General features: G+C 43.4%; 1 protein-coding gene across 2 annotated transcripts in view; it reads left to right on the top strand.

Annotated features, from left to right (window-relative positions):
• The window catches only part of LEMD3 (LEM domain containing 3), an 86,422-nt gene that overhangs the window by 47,970 nt on the left and 14,338 nt on the right, over nt 1-24,114 (top strand). For both annotated transcript variants that reach the window (XM_075013571.1, XM_075013561.1), the window contains exons 5-9: nt 1,647-1,726; nt 1,807-1,952; nt 9,676-9,777; nt 11,861-11,963; nt 17,495-17,673. In XM_075013571.1, the coding sequence (XP_074869672.1) occupies nt 1,647-1,726; nt 1,807-1,952; nt 9,676-9,777; nt 11,861-11,963; nt 17,495-17,673 (610 nt within the window). The remainder of the gene's footprint in view (nt 1-1,646; nt 1,727-1,806; nt 1,953-9,675; nt 9,778-11,860; nt 11,964-17,494; nt 17,674-24,114) is intronic.

Here is a 24,114-nt window from a genome sequence, read left to right as displayed (position 1 = left end):
CAGAACCATGCTCTGCTGTGATGGCGTTCAGTTGTGTTGGAGGCAAAGAAGCAAAAGTAATCCTCTTTTCAGTGAGAGAAAATGGTCTCTTACCAGACATGTATCAGCTAACACCATTAACAGAATGGGTCCCTTCAATGGAACATAAAGGATATGCATTTCCTAGTAGGTAAGAGGAGACAGACTAGAGTTGGGAGACAAATGGATTTTTTTGTGAACATTTTTGTAGAAAATCCAGCTCTGTTTCTTTTGAAGTGTTAAGTCTTGTATTTTTCAACCTTCTACATGGGAGAGAGTTCATATCAAGGTGAAGGATTTGAAACTGGTTGGAAAGAGAGTTTTGTCTCTTCCATTTGCACTCAGTTGAGGAAAAAATTCCATGCATCTGCTCATTTAATCTTGTTTTAAATCAAATATTAGATCTGAAGTTTTTTTTTTCTGTATTTTCATTTTTACACTAAACTAAACTTTAACTACTTCGCAAAAATTACACTGTGAACAGAAGGAAAACTTGAACAGGATCCCAAGAATTAATGGGAAGAAGGGGAGATGGTGGTGGTTGCACTTATGAATGATGGACAGCAACATTCGGAATCGTCTGCATTCTGCGTCTGCCTTTTTGATGGGTTGAGAAAAGGGTGTTAAAGTAAAAGTGAAAGATGAAATGCATAGTAGGGGATTTTAGCAGAGGGGAAGTAAAGGTATTTATGGTGGTGGGATTTCAGATCTCTAAACAGGAGAGGTTATAAATTTGTATACAGATTTGTTGTTCTTAAATACATGATGGGGGAGTTTAGGATTAAATGAAATTTGTAACTGGAATATCAATATAACATCTGATGTGCAGCACTCCACTAATTGTGTGCAGTGACAGAATTTTAAAGCAATACAACACATTCAGCACGTTTGATTAGGCTCTACTAAGAGCTTTCTTTGTTGGTGTGAAAATAGGGTTGATTTACATATTACCTTTTGTCCTCTAATTTTAGGACAACATATGTCATTCTGATCCTTAGGTGATAGGGTAAGATATATATTGTAAAATCTTTTTACAGTTTAAATGGGAAATAGTACCTAAACTATGTTGTTTCATCTTCAGTTTGATTTTAAAAAGAGATTTAAAGGTGAACTATGGAGTTTACCTGTCAAAGTGTGGTAAAGGCTTTCTCCCACAGCAGACATGAAATCATGTGCAGTAAAATCTTTAAGTTAGAAAAGGTAGGATTAATTAAAATTTTAATAGTATATTATCCACTTTAAATTGAATCAACCTTTTGCTAATTTAACTCCTATGGTAAGTTTGAATCTATATTTAGGTTCATCTCTAGTTTTGGATTTAGTTGCCAAGAATGCTGAGCTCCCTCTACTGGCTAAATAATAGACTGTTCGTTGCTGACTTGTGATACATGACTCCTTAAAACTGAAAACGGCACATCTCAACTGTCTCTCAATTCAAAGGATGTATTTCATTTTTAGTTAAAATCTGCATGTATCTGGTGTCTGTGTGTGTGTTGCTGAAACTTCATATGAAACATTATCAGTATTGCCTGGTAGTCCTCCTTATACAGTATTCTTATTGATTAGTGTTACATGATCTATTCTGGCATATGAGAGACTTATTTGCTCATATTACTTGTTTTTGACAGAGTTTAGGTCCAGAGTATGAAAAAGTACTTAACACAGCGCTACAATGGATTATGAATAGGGGGGAAGATGTTGGCATAAAGTAAGTGGGTTTTATTTCATATGTTTTTATTTTCACAGTAGGTGACTTTGGCCTTAACACTGTTGAATAATTTTGCATAGGTGTATTGGTAATGACCCCACTGAGGAATTAAATAATGTAACTGATGTCAAATACCTGGAATCTACTAGACCACAGATGTCTTTCAGATGTCGTTTTCGCCGTGCATTTATTACTGTAACTCACAGATTATCAATATTGCTTTTGGGTAAGTTATTTCAATTCAGCCTATTATTGTTTGTAAATTCCATTAAACTGTGTGGGAGGGGACACGGTCCAGCAATGTTTGTCCTGTAATTCTGTTAAATGTTGGGTTTCTTTGTATGTAGTGAATTGGTTCATGGTTTAATTGAAGATGTAATTTGATATGAGTCAAATGTACTATCTGCAATTTATGGCACAAGTCATATACAAATAGTTTTGTAAACATTTATAAGAAGGGGAAAATCTTATTTTTTTTATTGTCTTTGGGACACTGATTTGTTTAAACCTTTATGGATAGTAGTAATGAGAACATAATATAACCTTAAACATTCTGGATGGGGTTGACAAGGGAGGGGAGATGAGATTTTCTAAATGGAGAGGAATGGGTAGTAATTCCAGAGAACCTGCATGTTTCTGTAAACAATCCCCAAAATAAAACTGATCATGTACAGTAGCATCTTAAAGCTCTCGTACTTGTAGATCACATGCTCTTCAGTCAAAACCCCAATTTCAGTCAGGTTTGACTAAGGGACAGAAGCCTAGATCTTAACTTTTTCATTTTTATTTTACTATATGGAACACCAGTCACCGACTCAATATGAGTGTAGTGATTAATGCAAAAACGTCAAGTTCACTTATCAACTCATGGATGTGCCTTATCAACTAATCTTGGTTATGTCAGACTGAAGAAGAACAAGAGTTAGTATACTGAATCATTCAGAGAAAATGCCACTCTCTGCTTGCCTCCTGTTTAAAGGGAGAGGGATCTTGCTCAATTGTCACTTCTAGTCTCAGCAGTAATTTTGCATAGAAAAGAGATTTTGGCTGTCTACACTGAGATAAAATCAAATTTAAAATTGAATTTAGTGCAACATTAAAATGTCACTGGCTTCACTGTAAGTGTCATTAGCTCGATTTAGTGTGCCCTAATATTGATAACAAAATGCCGATATTAATGGACAGGTATAACATCAATTTCGAATTTAAAATCTCAAAGGCTAGTGTGGAAGCATCATGTCTTAATTGAAATTTATTAGCCTCCACAAGTGTTCCATGTGTATACCACAAAGCTATGTGTTGCACCTGGCTCGCTGCTACTAATGGGAGCCGGGAAACTGACCAGGACTGCTGTGCAGTTTCCTGGGTCCTGCAGCTGCTTTGGAGCTGGGAAATTGACCAGGGCTGCTGCGCTGTCAGTTTCCCGGGTCCCCTAAGCTGCGGGGACCCATGAAACTGACAGTGCTGCTGCACCTGTCTCCCGGTTCAGAATGTGGGGCTGAGGGAACTGAGAGAGAGATTCCCACAATGCACTGCTGCAGTAGTTGATGTTTGGTGGTTTCTGTGTGGGAGCAATATGTTGAATTAGTTGGGAGCCTGTTGGGACGTCAGGATACTCCAAAATCAAATTTAAAAAAAGCATTATAAAATCATTTTAATAAATGTAAATTTATCTTGTAGTGTAGATATAGCCTTTCTTAAGTAACTGAATCCCAAACTGTTTGGCCACATCTGCACTAGCAAAGTCTTTTGGAAAAACAGGCCCTTTTCTGAAAGAACATACTGAGTATCCACATGCAAAATGCGCTCTTTCAATCTGAAATTGAAAGAATACAACTCTTCTTCCTGGAGGCCCTCTTCCACCCCAGCATCAGGAAGTGTCTTCTTTGGAAAGCTTCTTTTGAAAGAAAGCATGTGTAGATGCTTTGCAGGCCCTTTGTTCGAAAGAGCAATCTTGATGGTGCCAGATTTTTCGATCTCTGGCCTGCTCTTTCAAAAGAGCAGGGGCTGTGTGGATGCTTTCTATCAAAAGAGTGTTCAATCTTTAAATCCGCTTTTTTGTGTATGAACATGCTGTGATGGAGTGTGGGGAGTGCATGTGTGAGTCAGGCTGGATGTCTGAGGCAAGCAGCAGCTCCCAGTGGCCAAGGATGACCCTGGGGCTACAAGTGGCAGGTAACACCTCTGCCCTGAACAAAGAGGAGGGAGGAGCCGAGCTGGGTTTTGAATCGGGGCAGCAGTTAGAGGCTAGGGAAAGAGAGCTGGAAGGAGCCAGCTGGAGGAGGGGGAAAGCTACGCCCCAGAGGGGCACCCCTCGGGGTCTTCTCCCCAGGACGGGTTGGAAGGACTGTCTCTGGCTGCTGTACTGTCGCTTCTGTGAGAAACTGGGCATCTGTTGCCTAATAAACCTCCTGTTGTACCTGCTGAGTGAGTGTCACTCCTGCCAGCGGACGGGGTGCAGTGCACGGGGACCCCTGAACCCCATCACACATGCCCTTTTGAAAGCTACAGGGACCTGGGAACCAAGCAGCAGAGTGAGTGCTGCCAGCGGTGGGGGTGCAGCAGGGCCCAGGGGAAGGGTGCAGAATGGGGGCCTGAGGGAACTGTGGGATAGGTCTCTACAATGCACTGCTGCAATAGTTAGTGTTTGGTTGCTCTAGTATGGCAGCACTAACTCGACTTTGTGTGGACTCTGTGGGAAGTGAGGATACTCAAAATGGAATTTATAAAACCCAGAGTCATAAAATTGAATGTAATAAAATCAAATGTATCTGATAGTGTAGACCTAGCCTCTAGAACATTTTACCTTCCTGGTTTTGTGAGCTGAATGGGTGTTATTGTTAAAGCAGCAGCCAGCTTTTATTTTACTGACATGATCCAAGTTCCTTGGCATTTCTTACTCATTGTCAAAGACTCTTACTGCTGTTGAAACAATAAACATAGGAAGCCATCAACATGCTTGTCTGAGGAATTGAAAATGAGGTGGTAACTCTTGCAGTCTGATTCCAGCCATTTTCTTCCTCTCAAGGTGGTGCAAATGGTAGCTGACAGTGAGACCTGACCCACTTTTTTATCTGGTGAAGGCACAGAGATTTCTCAGTTAGCTTTAACTGGTGTTTGCTGTTATGTCCGCCCGCCACATAAGTGAGAGGAGTCTGTGGCACTTGCAGGCTGCGTGCATGTCAGCTATGAGGCTGTATTAAAAAAAAATCTGCAACCAGACATTTCTCAATTGTCAATCCCAAGTTTAGTGCTTTTAATTGGGTGTCTTCTACATGTCTGGCACATGGCACAAAACCTGTTGCATATTGTTGAGAAAAAAATTACAGCAAAGTGGAAGGTCTTTTCAAAAGTAATTTGCTTGGGTTCAGGGATTTGGCTGGAAAGGGACAAGCGTGCAGCAAGCAGTGACACAGGATTGACAAGGAAGACAAGTGAAAAGAAAAGGAAGACAGTGGGAAAGGGATGGGGCCTAGACAGGGGAGCTACTTGCCTCCCGCAGTGGAAGGTTCACTCACTGCCCATTGCCATGACCTTCTCACTAACCATCCCTTCCAAAAGTGATGCCATTCAGGCTGTCAAATCAGGGGATGACTTCTTGAGCAGAGAGTTCACAATTCCATCAAGAGTGTGTGCCATCTTGTTTTCATTTGTTTCTGTCCTATCACCATGCTCCTTTACGTGCTGGAAAATGGGTGATGTTAACAAACAGCAAGCTTAATTTCCTGACTGGCAAAGTCCAGAAGAGAAGAATCTGCATCAGATTCTGAGCTGAACATTTTATATTCAACTAGAATATCAAACGTCTCTGAAGTTCAACCAGAGGAGACCCATAGGCATGGCAGTATTTGATTTTTCTTTCCCTAATTTTGATGATTATCAATTTTGTTTGTAAGTGTTCTTATTTTTACAGTTGTTGGAAATAAAGGGGTGGTATGGTTGGGGTTAAGGCAGTGAGGCTTCAGGGTGCTCCAGGAAAGGCAGCAGGGTACTCCTTGAATAGCTGAAGGTCCCAAGGCACAAGAGCACAAGCTGCAAGGAGCAGAGACCCTTGACTGGAGCAGCAAGGAGGATAGTATATTGGTTGCCAGGTGCTGCTGAACAGTTTCTGCCTGGGGATGACTACCATGCTGCTGGCCTAGTGAGCAGGGGAGCTGCTGATCCCAGGCTATGTCTGTGTCTAGGCATGGAAATCAACCACAGACACACAACTTTAGCTATGTCAGTTGAGTAGCTAAAATTGACTTACCAGTGGTCGAACAATGTCTGTCTCTAAAGAAGAAGGTTGGGAATGTTTCTCCAGTCAGCCTTCCTTAATCCTCACCACTCAGAAGGAGGTCTGGGGTCAACTTTGACCCTAGAAGGTGCTATTTTGTGCATGCATGGAACAAAACTCGGGAACATTGACCCTGAGCAGATCAATCTTCCACAGCAGTATGGACCTAGCCTTAGTGATGCCTGTTCCCTGCAGTTTAAATATTATGTGCAAGACTGTGGTCTTGGCATGGCAGATCAAAGACCACTGGCGAGGTCTGTGAGGAAGATGGCAACCTCGCTGCTAAATGGCTTGTGCCTAGGGATGGCACCATTTAGTAGAGGGCTGTCCTCCCCGATGCCTGAGACTGGTCGTCCTGGCTGGGGGCCTCTGCTCTGCCATGCCCTATCAGGACAACAGCCTTTCACACACTTGGTACATGCAGACAGCAATTTTTACTGGTACAGTTCACTTCTGCTTGTGGAAGGGAGGTGTTAGTGGGGGGTTGTCGCAGTGGGGTTTCTCTGTTCTAGTATCGGTGACATCTGTTCCTTAATAGAGGTGTAAGCTGGAGAAACGAGATTCCTGCAAAGCCTAAAGATTTGTCACCACTGTGGAGATAAGCGGTTTGGGATCAGAATGATTTTCATTTATAGAAATACCTGCAATGCTTCACAGCGAGCAGTGCTACTGAGTAGATGCAGTCCACATTTGAGAAATTAGACTTCCCTATTTAGAAACATCTTTGCCTCCACTCAAAAATGCTTGCCTATAGCTAGGAAGTGGAGTCCAGAACCTGCAAAGTATGTGCTTTTTTAAAACTCCACAGGCTGTCAAGCAAGTATCCTCTCTCAGCCTTCAGTTCATGTAAAAACCTATTTTTCTCTGTCAAGATCATCCAGTTATGGGGAGAGACTGTCTAGGAATGACTACAGCAGAAAGGGATCTAGGGGTTATAGTGGACCACAAACTAAATGAGTCAACAGTGTGATGCTGTTGCAAAGAAAGCAAACATGATTCTGGGATGCATTAACAGGTGTGTTGTGAGCAAGACACGGGAAGTCATTCTTCTGCTCTACTCTGCGCTGGTTAGGCCTCAGCTGGAGTATTGTGTCCAGTTCTGGGCATCATAGTTCAAGAAAGATGTGGAGAAATTAGAGAGGGTCCAGAAAAGAGCTACAAGAATGATTAACTAAACAAATCTGAGGAACTCTCTCAGATTGAAGTGACATTAGAGGAGGTTTTGGAGTTAATTGATAAGCTGAATAGTAACAAGTCTCCAGGACCAGACGGTATTCACCCAAGGGTTCTGAAAGAACTCAAATGTGAAATTGCGGCGTTAACAACAGTGGTTTGTAACCTATCCTTTAAATCCACTTTGGTACCAAATGACTGGAAGACGGCCAATATAACGCCAATATTTAAAAAAGGCTCCAGAGGAGACCCTGGCAATTATAGACCGATAAGTTTAACATCAGTACCAGGCAAATTAGTAGAAACACTAGTAAAGAATAAAATTGCAAGGCACGTAGAAGAGCACGAATTGTTGGGCAAAAGTCAGCATGGTTTCTGCAGAGGGAAGTCGTGTCTAACTAATCTATTAGAATTCTTTGAAAGGGTTAATAAACATGCGCACAAGGGGCACCCAGTGGACATAATATACCTAGATTTCCAGAAAGCCTTTGACACGGTCCCACACCAAAGGCTTTTATGTAAATTAGGCGGTCATGGGATAGGAGGAAAGATCCTTTCATGGATCGGGAATTGGTTAAAAGACAGAAAACAAAGGGTGGGAATAAATGGTAAATTTTCACAATGGAGGAGGGTAACTAGTGGTGTTCCCCAGGGGTCAGTCCTGGGACCGATCCTGTTCAACTTGTTCATCAATGATCTAGAAAATGAGGTAAGCAGTGAGGTGGCAAAGTTTGCAGATGTCACCAAGTTGTTCAGGACAGTCAAAACCAAAAGGGATTGTGAAGAACTACAAAAAGATCTCAGCAAACTGAGTGATTGGGCAGCAAAATGGCAAATGAAATTTAATGTGGGTAAGTGTAAGGTAATGCATGTTGGGAAAAAATAACCCAAATTACACGTACTACATGATGGGGTCAAATTTAGCTACGACAGATCAGGAAAGGGATCTTGGAGTTATAGTGGATAGTTCTCTGAAGACATCCACGCAGTGTGCAGCGGCAGTTAGTAAGGCAAATAGGATGTTAGGAATTATTAAAAAAGGGATCGATAATAAGACAAAAGATATCATACTTCCCCTGTATAAAACTATGGTACGCCCACATCTTGAGTACTGCGTGCAGATGTGGTCTCTTCACCTCAAAAAAGATATATTGGCATTAGAAAAGGTTCAGAAAAGGGCGACTAAGATGATTTAGGGGCTTGGAACGGGTCCCATATGGGGAGAGGCTAGAGAGACTGGGACTTTTCAGTTTGGAAAAGAGGCGATTGAGGGGCGATATGATAGAGGTATATAAAATCATGAATGGTGTGGAGAAAGTGAATATAGAAAAATTATTTACCTTTTCCCATAATACAAGAACTAGGGGACACCAAACGAAATTGATGGGTAGTAGGTTCAAAAATAATAAAAGGAAATTTTCCTTCACACAGCACACAGTCAACCTGTGGAACTCCTTGCCCGAGGAGGCTGTGAAGGCCAGGACTCTATTAGGGTTTAAAAAAGAGCTTGATAAATTTTTGCAGGTTAGGTCCATAAATGGCTATTAGCCAGGGATAAAGTATGGTGCCCTGGCCTTCAGAACAAGGGCAGGAGATGGATGGCAGGAGATAAATCATTTGATCATTGTCTTCTGTTCTCCTTCTCTGGGGCACCTGGCATTGGCCACCGTTGGCAGATGGGATGCGGGCTGGATGGACCTTTGGTCTGACCCAGTATGGCCATTCTTATGTTCTTATGTAAAGGTCTAGAGAATGTGACCTATGAAGAAAGGCTGAAAGAATTGGGTTTGTTTAGATTGGAAAAGAGAAGATTGAGGGGCGACATGATAGCAGTTTTCAGGTATCTAAAAGGGTGTCATAAGGAGGAGGGAGAAAACCTTTTTTTTTTTTTTTGGCCTCTAAGGATAGAACAAGAGGCAATGGACTTAAATTGCAGCAAGGGAGGTTTAGGTTGGACATTAGGAAAAAGTTCCTAACTGTCAGGGTGGTCAAACAGTGGAATAAATTGTCAAGGGATGTTGTGGAATCTCCATTGCTGGAGATATTTAAGAACAGGTTAGATAGATGTCTATCAGGGATGGTTTAGACAGTACTTGGCCCTGCCATTGGCCTCTCGAGGTCCCTTCCAGTCCTAGTATTCTGTGATTCTATGAAATTGTATTGTACTTCATCTCAGGGAGAATTAAATGATTCTTAGTTTACCAATAATAGCAAAATGTGATGCTTGGCAGAGGGAAACTCATTTTAGTAATATCAGTGAAGTATTTATTAAAAACAAATGAACAAAAAAACCCTACTAATAATCCATTTCCTTTTCAGCCCCAACTGCTTTGTTCCAAAAATACAAAACCTAAGTTAAGTATGTTTTTCTGACAAGTCAGGCGTTCGCTGTATGTAATGCACCATCTAATTAAACCAATTTACGGAAGTATGTGGTGCAAAGTGAGGAACAGCCAAAGTTGTAAGTATATCTAAAAGAATATTATGAATTTTAATGCAGGTATAGGGTTGGTGTGGGGAGTCTTGCACTACATGAAATATCGCTGGACAAAAGAGGAAGAGGAGACGAGGCAGATGTATGATATGGTTGTGAAGATCATAGGTATGAATATTTATACAACACGTAGTGGTTTTGAAAACTTGTATGCATTTTGAAAAGACAAATCCTTTCTCTATCCAGTGGCATGTCAAATGTTATCTTCTGAATTTTTTTTTTGGTCACTCCCTTTCACTCGTTGCTGTGTAGTTGGTGTTCTGTTGTTCCATTGTGAGCACATTTCCCTCTCATACTTCATTTTTAGCTCAGTAGTAATTTTCAGTGGCTGAATAACAGTGGAAGAATACTTTTGAGAGAGCTTTCCAAAACTGGACTAAGTTTTGTTTTACTGAAATTGAATATCCAGATTAATTCAAATACTATTTTACCACTTCTGAATGGCAGTATATCTACCCGGTGTTGTTGCTCGTTTAGGACATTAGCTGCGCTTCAGAACCATCTTGATTTAGGACTTACTGTTAACAGTGGTTGATTCAGGTCCAGAACAGAGGTGGACTTGCAATATTAATATCCAGTAAGGTCTCAGAGTATGTGAACGCAGAGTACACGACCCCACTCTTATGCGACTGACCCCAATTCCTATAGTAAACCCTGTAGCACCATTTCCAGTTGTGCTTAACTCACTCCCCGCACCCTGGTTCAGCCCCATTGGCTCTGCATGGCCAGGTCTCAGCCGCCCCCCAGCTCCGCTCACCCCTCCCCCCCCCATGCATAGCTCCTGCTCACCCCCACCTCTGGCTCTAGCTCACCACCCCTCAGGCATGGCTTCAGCTCAACTTCCCTGGTCCCCGTTCAACACCCCCTGCTGGCTCCAGCTTACCTGCCACCCCCACTTCTGGCTCACTGCCCCTCACGTGTGGCTGTGGCTCACCCTCCACACCCCCCCCCAGTTTAAAGCCCTCATGTGTGTCTCCAATTCAAACCTCTCTTGCATGTGGCCCCGTTTCCATATTCCTGCCCTGGTTTAAATCCCCCCCACGTGGCTTTGGTTCAACACCCCCAGCCCCTCACCCGTAGCCCCAGTTCAACACCCCCCCCCCCCCCCGCCGTCTCACCACCCGTGCCTGGCTCTGGCTCTGGCTCTGGTTCAACCTCCCGCCGGGTCCTGGTTCACTGCTTGATAAGGGCTCTAACTCAGCACCCTGCACACAGCTCCAGCTTAACTCCACCCCCTGCAGCCCTAACCCACCACCTTCCCCAACTGTCCCCCCCGCCACCCCAGGACTTATTTTTCTGCTGCTTCACCGGCTGCAGAACATGTGTTCTGCTGGAGAAAAAGCTGGACCGCCACTTACGCGAAATCTGGGTTACGTGAGGGTGCATGGAACGGAACCCTTGTGTACCCTGAGACCTTATTGTTCATGTAATGCTACCACAAACATTTTGTTTAAGAATAATTTTTTGGAAGTAATAGTGACATTCTGTTTTTTTGTTTTAAAAGAATTGTTCTGTTTAAAAAGGTGTGTTACATATAATTAAAAACATCTACAGTTAATAAAACTCAGAATTCCCCCCCCCCCTTTAATTCATGGCTTATTTTTCACTTTGTATGTGTGTACGTTGTACGGACAGTAAACTGTCATATCTGGCAGCCCTGTGACCAGGAGGTTGCCACTTATTCAAATATTCTGGTTAATAGAGAAATATACGTAGCAATTCATAACGGGAAAGAAAAGCAAGATTAGATATTAAGAAACAAATGTATGCAGAGTACTTTATTTACCAAACAGTAGTATTGTACACTGTAAACTTATACTATATTGCTGTATTTATTTGTATTTGCATTCAGTGTACTGTACTTAGTGGACGATGCAACTAAAATTTACTTAACGGTTAAAATTCCAGTTATTTGAGTGTACCAGATGATAGAATGCCAGATATAAAAGAGTTTACTGTAGTCCATTTTTGCTGTTATCCCTGTGTGGCCAGTTTCCCTGATCTGTCTTCCTTAGAGCTTTTTAAAAACCAAAAAGTCAAAAGTGATTGTAAAACTACTGATACTGGCAGGGGATTTGAAGCAGCTGTTTTTACCCAGAACTGTTTCTGATTCTCTATTTTTTTTTAAAGGTGACTAAATTTGAAGTTGACTCATATCAGTGTAGCTAATTGTTGGTTGTGGTGTTCTCAGATGTTCTAAGAAGTCACAGTGAGGCATGTCAGGAGAACAAAGACTTGCAGCCATATATGCCTATTTCCCATGTGTGTGATTCCTTAATACCAACTCAGGACAGGTATGTTCAGATGATTCTGTTGAGTTGCTTTAAAGGGCAGTGTGCTGAGCTTATATGTCCATCAATCATTTTAGTCAATGAACTAAGTTACTGAATATTTGAAATGATTAAATGAACCCATTTAGATGATTAAGAGAAGAAAAACCCTAGTTTGTGTGTTGATCTTTGTGTATTTCACACATGGGTACTCATGCACATAATACACTTGAGATTGGAAGTTCCTAGCAAGTAGTGTCCTGTTGGTCTGCACATCTGAATGGTTTTCCTCAGGCTCTGGAGCAAGGGCATAAGGACAGGTGCAGCTCAATGCATTGTGAGTTTCTTCTTGCCATTGCATGGTTAGAGTCAGAATCTTCTGTCTAAAACTGTTCTTGTTTTTTAATTTGTACATATGTTAGTATTTAGTAGGGCTCTCAATTGACACGTGTTAACGCCTGTGATTAACGCAGGGCAGAATTAATGTGTTACAAAAATTAATGCACGTTAACAGTAGGTGATAACTTGCATTAGTTGACAGCCCTAGTTTTTAAGTATGGGTTGTACCTCCCTCTTCCAGCACCTTTAGGGTCCTGAGTGGTCCTAGAGGAGGGGATTTGCTGGAGCAGGGGAGTTTTGGTCTGGCTGCCTGGGGAGAGGGGAGGTGTGGCGCTCTACTCCTGCAGGGCTGCCAGGCTCCCACTGGTCTGTCAGGAGTCCCCACAGTGGTGGAGCTGCTGGCAATTCTCAGCCTGAGGCGGCCAGGGTCCTGTGTCTGGGGCTCCCACGGTCCTGTGTCTGGGGCTCCCACAGGGGCTTAGTGTCCAGGGCATGGGATCACAGGGCTGCCCCTGAGTGTGTGACCCCTGCAGAGGGTTGGGTGACCCTCGCAGCCGTAGGCTTGGAGCAGGGTGGGGTGCCGGCAGCCTTAGCTGCGGGGACTGTGGCAGCCTCGCAGCTGGGAACTGCCAACAGCTGCAAGGACCCTGTGGCCGAGGGAGCTGGCTGGGCACTGAGCCCCACTGGTGGCCCTGCAACCCCGGGGACCCTTGTCAGACTTGAGGGAGCCTGACAGCCCTGCAGGATTAGGAGCCCCACCACTCCAGGCAGCTGGCCTGATCTTCCCTCCCTTCTCCTAAGACACCCTCAGGGGGCAAGTCCTGCATCTCTGTGCGAACAGAACCAACCCAACCATGTACACTTCCCACTGGGTTCAGGGGTAGATAGTATTCTTATGATTAACAGCACAATTAATTGTGATTGCTTTTTTTAATTCCTTGACAGCCCTAGTATTTAGTATTCTTGCTATTTTTAGACTTCATAGTTCAGTTCTTATCACATACATGTGCCTCCCCCACCTCCAAAGTTCATTTCTGCAGAAGAGTGCTATGCCCAACACCCCAGTGTTAACTGTATTTCCTGACCCCTGCTCTTTTTTCCTGCATTGGTGAGCACCATCTCTGCCATTACCACTTTGGGGAAGCTCATAATCACCACCAATGCAACTTTGTTACTCTTTCCCTCTCCGAACCTGAGAGGCACATGACTTATTTGTGAAATATCTTATGCAGAAGGCCATGAGACTGCAATGTGAGCTGGTGGGGGGAGGAGATGCCCCCCAGAGCAGTAGCCTCTGCTAGTGAGTTGCACACCTCTGAGTAAGAGATTTGGAGTAGAGGCCAAACCCATTAAGCCTCTCAGAGGAATATGGGACAAAAACATAAGTGTAAGCATATGTCTCTGTCCAAGCTTGGTGAGTGTTTGTGTCTGAGTATTAAAGAGTTAAGTTTGCTTAAATCTGCAGATCAGGAATAGAAAGTGCAATGGAGGAAGGTTCCATCACTTTAGTTCTGGCTCCAACTCTGAAGCCAAAAGCTTCAGCTAAAAATTCCCACTTAACATGTTCCAGGAAAGATCTGCCAAGCCCATCTTGTTATATGCGCTGGCTCTGACAATCTAGCCTCTAGGACACGGAATTTCAGGGTGGACTGAAACCTTTGTCACTTGTGAAGGATCACAGCCTGCAGCATACTATAGTGAGCTTAGGGAGGGCAAGTATGTGGGCAGTTAACTCAGTGCTTTTATGTTTCCCCAGGACTGAGGCTTGTGAAGGATCAGGCTCCAGCAGCAGGTTAATCCAGCACCTGGGGCTAAGCAAGCACTTGCAGCCAATTAAGGCCTGTGGAACATTTTTGTCAGGGTTCCCCTCAGGTCAGGGGGTGGGGAGAAGAAGAAAGGGGACGGACCAGGAAGGAGGGAACAAGTGCAGAGGAGAGCCTGCAAAAAGGAAGGGCAGCAGCCAGCAGAAGGTACTGAGGAAAGTGTTTGGGGAAGTGGCCCAGGGAGGAGGCTGGTGTACTTTGGGCTGAGACAGCCCCTCCAGCAGCAGCTACCTCGGGTCCCTGTGCCGGAACCTGGATTGAGTGGGAGGGGACTGGGTTCCCCCCAGACCACCCCATGCCCTCTGGGAGACATTTCGGAAGGAGCAGGAGGAGACCCAACATCCATGAGGGACCTCCCCCCATTTATGACTGTGCTGAAGATGAGAAGGGCTCGCTAGGCTGTGCCCCAGCCCTGCAAAAACTGGGAGGTAGAGCAAAAAGGGAAACAGCAAGCCTCTGAGGCATCTCTAACTGTCACAAAGTGCAGGACTCACAGAGAATACCTCAGGACTTTTTCCACACACCAGAGGATATCTTTGACTTAGTTTACCTGGAATCTTTTATTCTCTCTTGTCTGGTCCTTCACAGCACATTCCAACACCAGAAGAAACCACCTTGGGTCTCTCCTGTACCCTGTACACAATCTGGAACATGCTTCCACTGGTACCAATGGAGAAACAGGTGGAACTGGTCAGATGAGTCTGATGTTCTGGGTGAACCTTTGCCCCCTCAGAGGGAGACCAATTTATGACCAGATATGACTACAGGGTACTGTTGGTACCAGGTACCTTGGAGTAGTCCCCAACCTAACGTTCATACTCGTTCATACTCGCTCTACTGGAGTTTGAGTTCTGTACACTAGACATTCCAGATCTGGGCATGAATCTCACTGGCCTTCGCCTAGCCCCATAAGAGTATGCAGAGGGGAAACTGAGTTGGATTATCTAGTGCTGACAGTTCCAATGTGTATCATCCTCCTAAATAGTAGAGGCTCTCTTTACATGGTCCACATGTCTCCTGCAGAGTGGCAACCGAATTCAGGATCTCTTTGGTGGTCAGTGATACTCAGTGTAGACTCCTGGATATTCTATAATTCTTTGGTCCTATCAGGCCACTCAATAAATGAGGCCATCAGGGTACCTGCCAGGGCAGTAATACACATTCCAGCCTTCTATACGCTCACATCAGGAGGGGTAGAAGGTCATTACTGTGGACCAGCTGAAGGTGAAGAGTTTATCCACCCAGTGCTCAGCTGATTTGTGGTGCAGGGAACCACAAAAATATCTAGGCACTTCATTGCAGGGCAACTCTGATACAATGGCATCAAAAGCCTTGACCTTCTGGAGAGGAGGATATTTTCATGAACCCAGCCTTCAGTTCAGAGTTGCTAACTTACCAGACTGGTAGCAAACTTTTTGTCAGGATGACACGATTCAGTTCTAAGCTTTTATCAATGATACAAGCTGGAGGGTAAGACTTTCCTCCAAATAGTACTGGGTGCAGGTGACACTGTGCCCATAGATAGTGCTAGATCCTTTCAAATCTGCAGATATCTGCCGTTGCAGATTGGATGAAGATACAAAGTTTGTATCCGTTCCAGGCTATAGCCATTGCGACACTATAGTTGAGGCAAGAGTCATGTTTTAGGGCTCCTCAGTGAGGTTGAGAATATCCTGAATTTCTTCACTTTGTGTAATATCTTCATTGAAAAGATGTTGCTTCGCTCATCAGGACAACCTTATGCTCTGTGAGCATTTACATCCCAGCCCCAGGGACATCGCACCATAAGCAGGTTTATAAACCTAGAACTTTTTCTCAGTCCTCTTATAAACTGCCACATAAGTGCCAGAGGGTACAAAACTCAAAATTGTGACTTTTTCCACTGCTGCTGCCATTACTCAACTCCACTCACCATTCAGAAGTTACTTTTGGCAGGATGCTTGGGAATTGCATTCCTCTACTGATGCCATTCTTCATAACTCCTCCAAACTTTTGGTGGTTGCTTTGCCCATTTCATGGGCAACTGGAGGGCAATAACAGTAGGCATGTGCTGGTGAGGATTCATTTTGGCTATACAATCAAGTGTGTCACTTATTTATAAGCAATCCCTTCCTGGCCCTTTTTCAGTTACCACTCTCACAACAAGATCTTTAATCAGGAAGTGGACTCTTCCTCAGCGAAAGGCTGTAGGGCACATGTCAGGTTAGTGTTGAGAGAAAAATGTTCTACTTCCTTACTTCCAATCCCTGAAGCAAAACAGAGGTTGGAGGGCCATTTGTAGTCTCTGCCAACTGAATGTCTTCTTTCTAAAATCAAAATTTTGTATGGTCACATTGCTATTGATAAGCCCCTTTGTCAAAGAGAGCACATGGATTGTGGCTTTTAACATGAAAGATGTCTACTGTTCTGTGGATATTTCCTTGCACCATAGAAGAGTCCTTTGTTTCCTAATAAGCCAAGAGCACTATCCAGTCATCATTTCTATATGGCCTACTTCCAGCATCCAAGGTCTTCACAAAGATCTTTTCAATGATGGTAGCCTGGATGAGATGAGACTACATCATCTAGATGACTGGCTCTTGACTGGTTACATCGAGGAGGAACATTCAGTTGGTGACCGTATTCCTATGTTGTCTGCTACCTTCCTGGGAATCTGTCAATATAGAAAAGTCCTGCAGTCTTGTTTAGTCACCAGACAGATACAACAGAAATACTAGAGTATGATTTCTGTGAAGGTCACAACTTCCCTTGTTGGATAAATCCAGAATATGTATATGTGAGTCCATTCCTTACCCACCTGCCTAATATGACCATTGTCATGGACACATCCTTTGTAGGTCATGGAGGCAATGTCTTTCATCTACCTTTACTGGGCCACCTTAGGTATGCCTTATCTCCCGTTCCAGTGACAATACAAATTCTACAGAAGATTGACCATGATAAAGCTCTGGGTATTCTCTTGTGTCCAGCTGGCACAGGTAATTTCTGAAAACATCAATGTGACCTCCCTTCAGCACCCAGCCTTTTTCAGATCTACTGCCTTGAGAACAGTGATGCCAGATACCCGCAACCCAGGCCCTCATTTCACAATCTGGTGTTTGGATGGGTGGAGAGGCATTGGTCTGCACTGCACTTATATTATTGCCTGTTCAGGGCACAAGAAGAACTGTGAATGTGCAAGCCGATAGACACTACTTTGCTAGAAATCTTTTATCACAGGTGCATAGTGAACATATTATCCAAGTGTGGAATACAGATAGGGGTCACACATCTTGAAGAACATCCAGTTTCAGGTAAGTAACCTCCATGTAATAAAATTACTAGTATGTGGTTGCACAGTGTATTTTTGTTTGTTTTTAAAATTGTGATTTTTGTTCTTCCTCTAAATTGAAGGAAAAAAATGAAGAAGGTTTGGAACAGAGCAGTTGACTTCCTTGCTGCGAATGAATCTAGAGTTCGCACAGAGACGCGGCGAATAGGTGGTGCTGACTTCTTGGTTTGGAGATGGATACAACCATCTGCAGCATGTGACAAAATTTTAGTTATACCATCTAAAGTATGGCAAGGACAAGGTATAGTTATATTATTGAATGTAATTTGTATCTTGCATGCTACACTTCACATTAATTCTTGTCTCCTGCTAGGGCTTATCTATCATTTGAAAAGGAAGTATTTGCTTTTTCTAATCTACTTAAATGTGAATTGCAGTTGTTTGAAAACGAGACAATACAAAAATATTTTCCTATTCAGTAGACTAGTTTCTCTGTACTTAGTCTCTCATCTGTTTACTTTGATGTCAGAAATAAGCTTTTCTGTTAGTGCTGCAATTGCCAAATAGCAGAACCCTCACAGTCAGAAAGAGAGCTGCTTTTTTGTTGTTGTTGTATCAACAGAAATAACTGGAGTGTGCAGGTTAGGGGGAAAAAAGCATGACATGGTTTCAGGCAGCTGTTGAGAGTGGTATTCACATAAACCCTCTTATTTGTAAACTCTGTAGTGGAGAAGTTATGGATCCAAAAATCTGTATCCATAATAGACTGGTTTCAGCATTTCAGAGTAGAATCTCTAAGGTTTTTGTGTGTTTAAAAACACCACATCTCCTAGCTGTGTCTGAAGAAAACTGTTGGTTGTGCCAATGTAGAATGAAATTCATAAATTAAATTTTCTATGGTTTTGCAATACTGCCAACAAAACAGCTCTGCAGTAAACTTACAGGTTAATAATACAATTATTACTACTTTTTATAGTCCCTATCCTTTTTGTGTAAATCTTTCTATTTTCTCTCTTTTGTTAAGGATTTCTGTTTTTTATTAATTATTGGCATTTGTCTTCTTCTACCCGTATGTACATGCAGTTACTAACAGTGTCCCCATCCTGATTGGGGGCCTTTAGATGTCACTCCAATATGAAGAAGTAATTAAAAAATATTTTTATACTGAAAAATCTGTTCCTATTGCTTAGTAGATTGTGATGAATTGTAAAATATCCAAAGGATAGCATAAATCATAGAATTCTAGGGCTGGAAGGGACCTCAGGAGGTCATCTAGTTCAACCCCCTGTCTAAAGCAGGATCAACCCCAACTAAATCATCCCAGCCAGCACCATGTCCAGACGGTACTTAAAAACCTCCGGGGATGGAGATTCCACCACCTGTCTCCCTAACACATTCCAGTGCTTCGCCACCCTCTTGGTGAAATAGTTTTTCTTAATATCTAACCTACACCTTTCCCTCTCTAACTTCAGACCACTGCTCCTTGTTCTGCCATCTGTCACCACTGTGAACAGTCTTTTTCCGTCCTCTTTAGAGCCCCCTTTCAGAAAGTTGAAGGCTGCTATCAAATCGCCCTTCAGTCTTCTCTTTTGCAAACTAAATAAGCCCAAATCCCTCATTCTCTCCTCATAGGTCATGTGCTCCAGCCCCTTAATCATCTTTGTTGCCTTCCACTGAACCCTCTCCAGTGTGTCCATATCCTTTCTATACTGGGGGGGCCCAGAACTGGATGCAATACTCTAGATGTGGCCTCACCAATGCTGAGTAGAGGGGAATAATAACTTCTCTAGATCTGCTGGAAATGCTTCTCCTAATGCACTCTAATATGCCATTAGCTTTCTTGGCTACAAGGGCACCCTATTGACTTGACTCATATCCAGCCTCTCATCCACTGTAATCCCCAGGTCCTTTTCTGCTGCACTGTTACTTAGCCAGTTGGTCCCCAGCCTGTAACAATGATTAGGATTCTTTCATCCCAAGTGCAGGACTCCGCACTGCTCCTTGTTGAACCTCATCACATTTCTTTTGGTCCAATCCTCCAGTTTTCCTAGGTCACTCTGGACCCTATCCCTACCCTCCAATGTATCTTCCTAGCTCCCTAGCTTAGTGTCATCTGTGAATTTGCTGAGGGTGCAATTCATTCCCTCATCCAAGTCATTAATAAATATATTGAACAATACCAGCCCTAGAACCAGTCCTTGGGGCACTCCACTTGAAACCAGCCGCCAACCAGACAACAAGCCATTGACCAGGACCCTTGGGGTCCGTCCGTTAAATGAGCTTTCTGTCCACCTTACAGTCCATATATCCAATCCATACCTCCTTAACTTATGGGCAAGAATGTTGTGGGAGACTGTATCAAAAGGTTTGTTAAAGTCAAGGTATATCACATCCACTGACATCTCCATGTCCACAGAGCAAGTTACCTCATCATAGAAGCTCATCAGATTGGTCAGGCACAACTTGCCCTTGGTGAATCCATGTTGACTACTCTTGATCACTTTCTCCTTTTCCAAGTGCTTCAAAATGGGTTCCTTGAGGATCCCCTCTGTGATTTTTCCAGGGATTGAGGTGAGGCTGACCAGTCTGTAGTTTGCTGGATTGTCTTCTTTTTCTTTAAAGGTGGGTACTACATTTGCCTTTTTCCGGTCATCTGGGATCTCTCCTAATCTCCACAGATTTTCAAAGATAATGGCCAAAGGCTCTGTAATGACACCTGCTAATTCCCTCAGGACGCTGGGATACATTAAATCTGGACCCATGGATTTGTGTACCTTTAGCTTTTCTAAGTATCTCTTAACCTGTTCTTTCCCCGCTGAGAGCTTGCCCCTCTCCTTCCCATACTGCCTTGCCTAGTGCCGTAGTTTGGGAACTGATCTCATCTGTGAAGACTGAGGTAAAAAAAAGCATTGAGTAGTTCAGCTGTACCTACATCATCTGTCACTAGGTTACCTCCGTCATCCAGTAACGGCCCCACACCCTCCCTGATCACCCTCCTATTGTTAACATGCCTGTAGAAATCCTCCTTGTTACCCTTCACATTCCTTGCTAGCTGCAGTTCCAATTGTGCTTTCACTTCCCTGATTATGCCCTGACATTTTCCAGCCATATAATTATGCTCCTCCTTAGTCATCTGTCCAAGTTTCCATTCTTATATGCATCCTTTTTAAGCTTGTCAGGGATTTCCCTGTTAAGCCAAGCTGGTTGCCTACCATGTTTGCTTTTCTTGCTGCACATCAGGATGGTTTGTTCCTGTGCCTTCAGTTAAACTTCTTTAAAATACTGCCAGTTTTCCTGATCTTCTTTCCTCTTCATATCCTTTTCTGAAGGCATTCTGCCCATCAGTTCTCTGAGGGAGTCAAACCTTGCTCTTCTGAAATCGTCTGTATTTCCTGCTTGCCTTTCTTCCATTTGTCAGGATCCTGAAATCTACCATCTCGTGGTTGCTGCAGCCCAGGTTGCTACTCACGTCTGTTTCTCCTTTTGTGAGCAGCAGGTCAAAAGCTCACCATAAAATTACATCCTTATGTGAGGGAGGGATAACATTGGCCTGCTAAACCCAGGGTTGAGCGTTCAGTCCTTGAGGATGCCATTTAGGGGCCTGGGGCAAATAGATTATATTAAAAAAAAAAAAAAAACTCTGTCAGGGATGGTGCTGGGTCCTGCCAAGCGGGCAGGGGACTGGATTCAGTGACCTTCCGAGGTCCCTTCCAGCTCTATGAGAGATGTATCTCCATATTGGTATGTCAAAATTAAAACTTTATAATTACTGCTTCTGTCTGTCTAGCAAGAACTTACATTTATTCTTTGAGTGCTTGCTCATGTCCATTCCTGGCTAGCTGTGTGTGCTCACCATGTGCACCAGAGCTGAAGTTTTTCCATCAGTGGTATCCACAGGGGACCTGACCCTGCCATCTCTTGGGGAGGCATGTGCCTGGTGCAGTATAGGGGACCCTGCTGGCTCTCCTCACCATCAGTTCCTCCTTATCACTAGTGATGATGCACGGAATGCTCCATTGCTCTAGCAGAGCTTTACTTTCTCGGTGTTCATATGAACTTTACTATACGTAGTTAGTTTCTTATTGGGTTTTTTTTCCTTCTCTTGGTGTGTAGGTTAGAGTTTAATGTCCCAGGAAGGGATTTCTCCTTCCCAGGATTTAAGAACTGTGACAGATGCAAAAGGTGCAGGCTAATTAGTGATTCTTTCCCAGCTGCCTTTGCTGTCTGGGACAGGCCCATATTATTGAGGAGTGTCATACATGTAAAAGCTTTAAGTTAAGTTCAACCCGTGAACCCCAAGTGGGGCATAGGCAGGTCATCCACAACGCTCCTCCACCTGGTTCTATCTTGGGCAATGGCTTCAATCTGGCCCCATGAATATCCCAGTTCTTGTGCTTGCGTGACTGTAGATCTTCTCCATGTTATTCAGGGTCTTCCTTGGTTGCATTTCCCCTGAGGATTCCATTTTAGGACATGTCGAACAATGTTGGATGGGGGTTTCCTCAAAGTATGTCCCATTTTCTCCTTTTTATTTGGATCTCCAGTGGCTCTTGGCCTGTTCATGTCCACAGATGTTCATTCGTGACTTTGTCTTGCCATCTTATTTGTAATATGTACCTCAGGCATCTATTCAAAAATGTCTGCAGTTTGTGTGTTGAGAGCTTTGTGGTGCACCATGATTCACAGGCATACAGGAGGATGGACTTTACATTTCAATTGAAGATTCTCAGCTTTGTTTCGACAGAGATGTTGTGTGATCTCCATACTGGCCACAGAGTTTGAAATGCTGCTGTGGCTTTGCCAATCCTGGATTTTATGTCTTGGTCAGTACCACCATCTTTATTCACAACACTACCTAGATAAGTAAATTGTTCGACGTCTTCGAGGATCTCTCCCCCTAAAGTGATGTTGTCTTGTTTAGTATGGTTGACCCTCATAGTTCTAGTTTTACATCTACTGATTTTCAGGCCTGCCTTTTGAGGCAGTGCTATCCAGTGCTGCAACTTTGCTGTCCATATGCTCATGCCGATGTGCCAGGAGATCAATGTCATCAGCAAAATCGATATCCTCTAATTGACGAGAGAAGGTCCACTGAATACCTCTCTGGTGTCCTCTTGTTGTTTGTAGCATAATCCAATCCATAACTGTAAGGAAAAGGAATGGTGAGAGTAGACATCCCTGTCTCTCACACCTGTTCGGACAGTGAAAGATTCTGTCAGAGTGCCATTATGTACAACCTGGCAAATGGAGGGTTCGTAATTGGCTCGAATGAGATTAATCATCTTCTGGGGAATGCCATGATACTGCAACAGTCGCCACAGTGTATTTCTGTCTACACTATCAAAGGCCTGTTCAAGGTCTATGAAAGTTATATACAGTGGGGAGTTCCATTCCAATGACTGTTCTATGATGATCCTCAAGGTCATTATCTGGTCTACCCATGATCTCTCGCTCTGAAAACCAGCTTGTTCGTCCCTCAACAGCCTGTCAATCTCTGCTTTCATTCTATCCAACAGGATCCTGTTAAAGACTTCCCCAGGAATAGACAGCAGAGTGATACCTCTCCAGTTTCTGTATTCATTCAAACTTCCTTTCTTGGGTATTTTAATTATGTCCATGTTTCCAGTCTCATGGTATTTCCTCGGTGTCTCATCTTCTGCCAAAGAGTTCGTACAGCATATCTGTGGAGGTTTCAAGGTCCACCTTCACTGCTTCTGAGGGAATGCAGTGTGGCCCTGGAGCTTTTCCACTTTTCAGCAGAGAAATGGCCTTCCTTATCTCCTCCTTAGTTGGTCTGTCTGTATTTATTGGTAGTGGTACTGGAGCTGAGGGTAAGTCTGGTGGATCTATTGGTGCTGGGTGATTTAAGAGATCCTCGAAATGTTCTCTCGAGTAAGTTATTCAGCTAGATTTGACAAGACTCTCCCATCCTTGTCTTTCATGGGACGATCTACTGTCTGTCTTGCACCTGCTAACTTCCTTGTGATATTATACAGTTCTTTTAGATTCTTCTGGCCTACGGTTTGCTCGGCTTGTTGTGTGAGTGCTTCCGCGAAGTTCTTTTTATCCCTCTTTATACTTTTCTTCACTTCCTTGTTAGCTTCTGCATACAATTACAGCGCTTCTGCCCTGATAGCTCTGGTCTTGTTGCTGTTGACAGCTGCCCTCTTGTCTTTTCTATCCTTTATCTTCCTTAGAGTCTCTGGTGACATCCATTCTTTGTGTTGTTTTGTTCTTTTGCCCAGGATTTTCTCACAAGCTTCTTTTTGTTGCTGATTTAGAGCTTTCCCATACTTGCTCTACCGCTACATCTTCTGATCTTAGATCTCTAAGGACTGTATATCTGTTTAACAGTTCTAACTGGAATTGTGATTTTGTTATCTGATCTCTCAGGAGTCCTGTGTTATATCTTGGCCCTGGCCTGTTTACTTGCATGTGGTGCTTTTTCAGTTTCAGCCTGAACTTTGTTAAGACAAGGTGGGGTTGGATCCCCCACCCGCCCCTCTTCTTGCGCATACATCTTTCACAGAATGTCTGAAGGTGCTGCTGATACAGATATGATCAATTTGATTTTCCATCCAGTGGTCTGGTGAAACCCGTGTTGCTTTATGGATTCTTTTGTGTGGAAAGATACTCTCACCAATCCGTTAAATACGCAGAAGTCACTGAAGAGGTTGCCGTTCTCATTAGCTTTTCCTAACCCTTCTGTACCCATGTACTGCTCCTTTCCTGTGTTGTCACT

Source organism: Carettochelys insculpta, chromosome 1, assembly GCF_033958435.1.
Source record: "Carettochelys insculpta isolate YL-2023 chromosome 1, ASM3395843v1, whole genome shotgun sequence".
NCBI lineage: Eukaryota > Metazoa > Chordata > Testudines > Carettochelyidae > Carettochelys > Carettochelys insculpta.
Note: the sequence above shows the minus strand (reverse complement) of the source record. Positions and strands in the feature narration are given on the sequence as shown.